At 42.6% G+C, this 7,107-nt stretch overlaps 1 protein-coding gene across 2 annotated transcripts; it reads right to left on the minus strand.

Annotated features, from left to right (window-relative positions):
• Positions 1-1,880: 1,880 nt before the first annotated feature.
• LOC147431670 (2-isopropylmalate synthase A-like) lies at positions 1,881-5,073 on the minus strand. Of its 2 annotated transcripts, XM_086494184.1 has the most exons (9): positions 4,433-5,072; positions 4,134-4,347; positions 3,962-4,042; positions 3,710-3,802; positions 3,528-3,614; positions 3,264-3,361; positions 2,841-2,874; positions 2,581-2,655; positions 1,881-2,491 (listed from the first exon to the last, which is right to left on the minus strand). In XM_086494184.1, exons 1-9 carry the CDS (start codon positions 5,023-5,025, stop codon positions 2,429-2,431), a joined length of 1,338 nt encoding a protein of 445 aa, XP_086350310.1. In that variant the 5' UTR covers positions 5,026-5,072; the 3' UTR covers positions 1,881-2,428. The 2 variants fall into 2 exon arrangements, with proteins under 2 accessions (XP_086350310.1, XP_086350311.1); XM_086494185.1 differs by lacking the exon at positions 3,528-3,614 and having other exon boundaries at positions 4,433-5,073.
• Between the last annotated feature and the right edge of the window lie 2,034 nt (positions 5,074-7,107).

Below are 7,107 nucleotides of genomic sequence, written 5' to 3' on the forward strand. Positions count from 1 at the left end.
ATGGTCTCTCTCTCTCTCTCTCTCTCTCTCTCTCAATCAAAAGCAAGACTTGTACCCTTTGCACTACATTTAATTCATCCATGGAATAATATACAAAAGATGTGGGTAAAAAACCATGGAAACTATACAGTGACTGAGTAGCCAAAATCTCTATCTAGTAGCAAAATTATGCAATCCATTGCTAAATATCAAAACTAATCTCCAAAATCATGTGTATACAATCCAATCATCCTCATCCCCCTCCCTCGCCCCTCTCTCTCTGCATCCAATCATCTTCCTCCCCCTCCCTTTGCCGCATTTGCCTTTGCCGTTTGTAAAACTTCTTCGCTAGAAGAGTGCCTTTGTATGCCTGTTTGGTCTCATGGGTCCTATCTGACCACCAAGGACAATAATGGATCTCTCTCTCTCTCTCTCTCAACGGAAGTGTTCAAATGAGTGTACTTCACTACAAAGAAAACTTAAAAGTCTTGATTGTTAGCACATTTGTAAGATTCTTTCAAATATCTGTCAAGTAGCATCTAACATTATATACCAACAAGTTCAATTAATTTCTTCATATTGTATTAAGCAGACGATGATGTGAATAATTAACATTAAAAGTATATGATGTGAGTTTCATTTGAAATGTCAAAAGCTAAATTTAATGTGATGGTGACGACGTGGATGGTGAAAGGTTCAAAGAGGGTTTACATGTTTTTTTCCACCACTCCCTATGGCTTTCTTTAGGCTAGTGTTCGGAAAAAGTGTGTCTCGGCTTAAGCTATGAATCGATTAATAAACCAAATCGACCGGTTGAAGAGTGGGGAAAGCAAAAAATCCCGCTTGGAAAATTAAGAAAATAGTGTTAAATTACAAAGTATGCCAATTATTTTGCAAAATTACCTTCTTGAATCTATCGTACAGGGGATCTTTTTTAACCATGAAAAGCTTTGGGAATGTATTAGATAAGAGACACTGTTACAAAATTCCAGGGGAGATTACAAAACCAGTGAGGTAGCCGAGGGGTAATACTGCTAGTACAGCGGATTTTTTATGTTTGTAAAATTGATTTTCTTTTAACACTGCTCGAGGCCAAAATTATTCACGTGAAAAGGTACGTCCTATCAATGAATGTAAGAAACATTAAAATTTCAAATGTCTGACTGAATTTGTTCTCCATCTATGGTTTCTTTTATGAGACCAAAAGGCCCTTTTTAAAAAAAAGGTACACTCTAAAGTCATGTTTCAACGTGCCAAAAAGAGCTCTAAAGAAAAGTATCACGATAAAATTAAATTGAAGGTAGCACAAGCTTGAACCACAAATGAGCCACAATTGAAGGTCTCAAGGTAAGGACACATTCCGCTTCTTTCACAATTGTTGACATGAATAATTTAGATAGAAAGGATTCTCGTTGTTACAAATCTAGGCCTCCTAACATACACAAGAAGATTTAGAAATTTTCTCATGTAGGGAAATGGAGCCTTTTCCAGTGTTTTTCATACAATGAATAACATCCTGAGCTTCTGCTCGAGAGGCTCCGCATACCTAGCTAGGAACGATTGGGGGCAAGGGACCTCCGCCCCCCCCACCGGACCGGCGGTCCCTGCCCCCAATCGTACCTAGCTAGGTATGCGGTGCCTCTCTCGAAGAAGCTCATGATGTTGAGGTAAGTCACAATGTGAGAATTTGTCCAAAACTTCTTGTGATATACGTTGAATGCACACATAGAGCGGTCCTTTCATTCTTGTTTTTTCTTAATGGCATGTATGAAGAGAAACCCCCATAAGCAAGAAACAAAGAGGTAGAAGAAGGTCCAAAAATGGACTGCACTTTCACCGAAACGTCCAACACTCTTTGGTCTAGAGCGTTAGAACTAAATCAAACATGAAAGCCAAAGAGGTAGAAGAAGCTAAGACCACATCCTTTACTTACTTAGCATATTATAAATTTACAAGCTGCAATTGTTATGTAGTCTAGCCAAATAATGTGAAAATTCTTGAGCAAACATAGGTAGAAGGGTGTTGATGTTCAGCCCTTGAGTCCACACGAGGCTATTTGAAGACCTAGTCAATAGTGTTCCTTTCACAGAGCTGGGAATATTGGTGCTCAAGAACTTTGAGATCACTTGATATTGTTGACAATGTTTTGGGTAGCCGCGTGACTCCCTATAGGTGAGTTCATGGATGGCTGCAATGCAGACTACCGATGCCAAAAAGTATGATAATGAAGACTGTTGATATATAATATGACTAGATAAGCTTATCCCCCCTAAAAACCTTCATACATAGTCAATTTACCTCTTGAAGGTCTCCATGAGTAGGTTTTCCAAGTCTACAAGATGCAAGTATTCTACCAATTGATCAAAAGGTTCAAGATGGGAGTTATAGTGGTGGCTATTAGCACTCTCATACTTAGCCTACCCTGTGTGAGCAAGTTGAAGGCACAACATCACTTGGCAAGTGAGCACATATGATCGGCCACCAAACTTTCCAGTTCAGAGTTGGATATTGCCTGCAAACAATCGAAACATAGATACAACAGGTAGCATGATTTAGGGTCACATACACGGATTGTGATTCAGGAAAGCTTGGGATGCTTACTTTTTTATTGTCCGCCATCGTTTTAAACTGCTTGAAAATCTTGTCAAGGGTCTCCCCTTCAACATCATAGCCAAGCTGAACCGGAAAAAAAGGGGGGGCTTTTAATATGCACATGACTGACTGGTGTTGCATGCATTTGCTTTGCTAGAGTGATGCTCATGATATCCTTCCAACTTCATCAATGTTGGTAGGGATCTAGATGAGTATGCGACGAGGTTAGCAAAAAGCAAGCTTTGTATCGATGCTGTGGAGCTGCATACCTGCTTGAGGGTAGTTTTGAGTGCGTGCCTTCCACTGAAAGTCAATGCCAGTCTCTCATGTATTAGCATTCCTTGAACTAAACATACATTCATTACTGTGTCTTTTGATAGCAACGGCACTAAGCTCTACCATTAGTGTATCTTTCCTTAATTATACGACGAAAATTGTTCACTATATTTTACCTGTTTGTCACTATAAACACTTCAAAAGCTGAGGAATTAACCCTTGGCAATCTTTGTTATAGTTACAAAATTAGATACACTTGCTGTCTTAACCACTCTTCCATTTCCACCCATGCAGGGTCTTCAATGAAAGATACCATCTTAATAAGAATTACGATTAGTTTGGCATTTTAGGCTAGTTTAGGATTTAGGTTTTACGTTTTAGTTAAGTATCTTGAATTAGTTTAGGAGGTGGAGCACCTATGCTTGCCCAGGACAATGCCCAAATTCGCACGATGGAGTCCAATAGCTTCAGGTGAAAGGAACTCATAAGTCTTCTTGAATTTGAGCATCCCATCCTGACAAAGCACAAGACTAAAATTTCAAAGTAACCCGACAAACTCTGCTGATTTCTGACGCACAAAAGTAATAACTTCTGAAGAAATTGCTTCCCCATGGAGTTTGAATCAAAAAGACACACAATATAAACCTACATTTTCCCTATTGAACATATAGACCTCAAACCTGGTGTATGCCACTCTCATGGGCGAAAGCATGTGCGCCTACAATCGCTTTATGGCGTTGGACAGGCATGCCACTATAATCAGCCACCTGCTTATGTGATAAAATGATATCCGAAAGGCGTATGCCGGAAAAACCTCTCCAAAAAGATACACATTAAGAAAAACTTATGGCACATTGATTACCATCTTGCTGGTGGCTGCAATGTGCCTAGTCTCTATGCCAGTGTGAAGTCCACCCATTTCATCTTCACCACGTGCCGCAATGGCCATTACAACCTGCCAGAGCAGCATGCTGGGGGTAAATCCCTCTCAAAAACCCTTTCTGCATCATCATCCAATGTGCACATGCAAGTCAATTTATGCGAGTCTGATTTTATGCTCAGAGAGTATAGGCGCCGATTCAAGGTCCTCAAACTTCTCATGTAGCAACATTACCTCTTCCAATGCAGCATTCCCAGCCCGCTCTCCGATACCATTTATTGAAAGGTCCAACTGCCTAGCGCCCGCTGCGATGGACTGCATACAGAATAGTAAGAACAGACAACTTATATTCATACTAGTGCAAGCCTTGAAGCACAACATTATAAAAGTGATATGATGAGCTTACTGCCAAGCTGTTGGCAGTGGCAAGGCCAAGATCATTATGGCAATGGGCTGAAAGAATGACATCCTTGGCGCCTGGCGTGTTGGCTACAATGTCCGATATCATGCGACTGAACTCGTGTGGAAGCAATGAACCTACAGTGTCGCCGACACCAATGGTGGTTGCGCCAGCTTTGATGACCTCCTCAAAGATGGAGTACAACATTCTCGGATCTGATCTGTGAGTCAGTCGAGAAGTCGTGAACAACATTATTCATCACAAAGTATGTATAAGTTCTCAGTAGTGGCTTTCTTGTAAAATACCTTCCGGCATCCTCTGCACCAAAATAAATGTCATTACAACCCAGGCTTTTGATGTAGCTCACCATCTCCACCGCAACATGAATTGCATCCTCACGAGACATGTGCAGCTTGTGCTCCAAATGGATGTCGCTTGTTGCTATGAAAGTAAGTATGCAGGGCTTAGCCGCATGCTTGACACCCTCCCACGCAGCATCCACATCCCCCCTTTTGCATCGCGAAAATGCGCAAATCACCGGGACATGGACTGATGTACCTGCATGAGTACCGGATGGGCGAGGGTTTCCAACCTCGTTGGCGATGAGTTTGGCAGCTTGCAAGTCGTTGGGAGATGCAAAGGGGTAGCCGACCTCGATGATGTCGACGCCAAGCAAGGCCAGCTGCTTGGCGATGGCGAGCTTTTCATCGACGGTGAAGCTGACTCCAGGGGACTGCTCGCCGTCGCGAAGAGTGGTGTCGAGGATACGGACATACTGAGAGTGGGTGATTCGATTGGGGGTGTGCAAGCAGCAGGTGACCGCAGAGGGCTTTCTGCGTCTGCCATTGTTGCAGACGAAGAGAGAAGACGAGCTTGGCATACAAATGCAGGACGCCATGCCCAGCTTGGGAAGAGCTCCTCGTCGGTCCCTGACTCCCTGCTTTACCAAAGTTTAGCTCGTGTCTTTCAAAATTCCCCATCAACTCAAAGCTGTACTGAAGCTCGTACGACTCCCCCTTTCTTCCTTTTTTTAAAATCTTTTTCTAAGTCCGGTCTGTCCTGTCATTTTGGAACATGAGTGGTTTAAAATGAAGGGAAAATTACCAAAATACCCCTCTAATTTGTGGAAATTCCCAATATACCCCTCAAATTTCAAAAATTCCCAAAATACCCTTGTATCTATTTTCGCTGGATTCTTCAAGATTTTCTAATCTTGATTCTTGTTTGACAATTGAGATCGGTTTTTGAGTGCTTACATGTAATTTGCCGCCAATTACCTCGCAAAAAAAAGTGAAATATGTCTAAAAATAATGAAGCAATTCATCTCCAAAGCCTACAAACCGACTCAAATTTTAGTTTTAGCGTCCTGTATGGTAGACAATCACTCTTCTTATGAAAAGCTACAATTTTTTTTGTTTTTGGAGAAATTTACTCTCGCAACCAGGGGTAATTTGGGAATTTTGGAAAATTTGAAGGGCATTTTGGGAATTTATGACAAATTATGGGGGTACTTTGGGAATTTTTGAAATTTGAGGGGTATTTTGGGAATTTCCACAAATTAGAGGGGCATTTTGGTAATTTTCCCTAAAATGAAACAAGGTGAGGAGTCACGATGGCCTGCAGAGACACAGCTAGGCAATGTCGAGGAGAGAGAAAATGAAGGCTTCTTGTGAGAGATTGAAAGAGAGAAAAGCTGCTGGCGGACAGCCTCAGGTGACAATGACGTAAACGCCTTCTCCACAGCGTTAATGCACTCCTCAGCAGGCTGCCCTTGTTTCCTCCTCTATCGCATCGAGTCGTGTCGTCTTGCAGCCCCCGCCTTCACTCAAACCCCACTGGCCGTCCACGTGGACGACATCCGTCAAAGGACGCCCAACCCGGCCCAACACTAAGGCCTTTCTTGAGCAGGCCAAAAAGAAGATAGTGGGTCCCTAAGTTCCAACCCTTACTGTTGGGATTTGTAACTCTGTCAAATTTTATCTTTCTAATCTAATTTACTACTTTTTCGGGAAAAAAAAGGAAGATAGTCCAAAGACGCTACGTTGGTTGGTTCAGCATCCGCTCGATTGTTGCAGCCAATCGATCTTGGTAGCGCTCATGGATGTTTGTATCGCCTCGCAAGGGATATGTACAATTTGCTACAAAAAGAATTGAAAAAAAAGGAGGGGGGCCACACGGCGGTGAGGCAACCGGCAAGGGGCACATGCATCGACAAAAGGGAGGCACCAAATGGCTGGAGAAGGCAAGCGAAGTTGGGAAAAGAGGAAGGCAAGTCAGCCAAGAGGTGACACACAGAGGTAAATGGCAACGGAGGGGGGGTGACTAGAAAGCAAAGGCAAGGAGGAGGTGCCACATCATGATATGGAAGGGACAATGGGAGGCTGCCAAGGCGTGACGGAGCACGATAGTGTGTGTTTTTTTACTGTAATAGCTTACAGCCTCTCCATTACCCAAGCGTAGAGAGTGGAATTGAATCTACAAAGATCCCATCTTGAAATTGGAAGGAAATTGCACAAAATAACAACTTGCTATTCTAGGAATAGCATGTTTGACTAGTAAAGCTTATGAGTGAGAGATAGCTCTCTCTCTCTCTCTCTCTCTCTCTCTCTCTCTCTCTCTCTCTCTCTCTCTCTCTCTCACACACACACACACACACACACACACACACACACACACGCACACACAGCTACCATTGTTGTAGACGAAGAGGGAAGACGAGCTTGGCATACGAATGCAGATCGCCATGCCCAACTTCAAAAGAGCTCTTCCTCAACCCTTTCACTACAAGGTTACCAACAACGACGTTTAGCTGGCATGCATGTCTTTCAAAATGTCCCCGTTCAATGCCTTCTAAAAATTGTATTAAATATCACACAAGATGGAGTACTTACTACTCGTCCTTCCTTTCTTTTTCTTTTTGGATTTTGCAAAAGTCCATACAAGTAAAGGGTTGTATTTTGGGTACAATGGTGGACCATTG

Source organism: Adiantum capillus-veneris, chromosome 21 (assembly GCF_014529385.1).
Source record: "Adiantum capillus-veneris isolate H3 chromosome 21, ASM1452938v2, whole genome shotgun sequence".
NCBI lineage: Eukaryota > Viridiplantae > Streptophyta > Polypodiopsida > Polypodiales > Pteridaceae > Adiantum > Adiantum capillus-veneris.

What these genes read in the sequence shown, in the direction of transcription:
- LOC147431670 (XM_086494184.1), bottom strand. Translation starts at nt 5,025, where the DNA reads ATGGCGTCCTGCATTTGTATGCCAAGCTCGTCTTCTCTCTTCGTCTGC. An exon ending in CCACTGCCAACAGCTTGGCA is followed by an intron (nt 4,043 to 4,133) that starts GTAAGCTCATCA and finishes TTCTGTATGCAG; the next exon opens with TCCATCGCAGCGGGCGCTAG. An exon ending in CGATGGCGGACAATAAAAAA is followed by an intron (nt 2,492 to 2,580) that starts GTAAGCATCCCA and finishes GATTGTTTGCAG; the next exon opens with GCAATATCCAACTCTGAACT.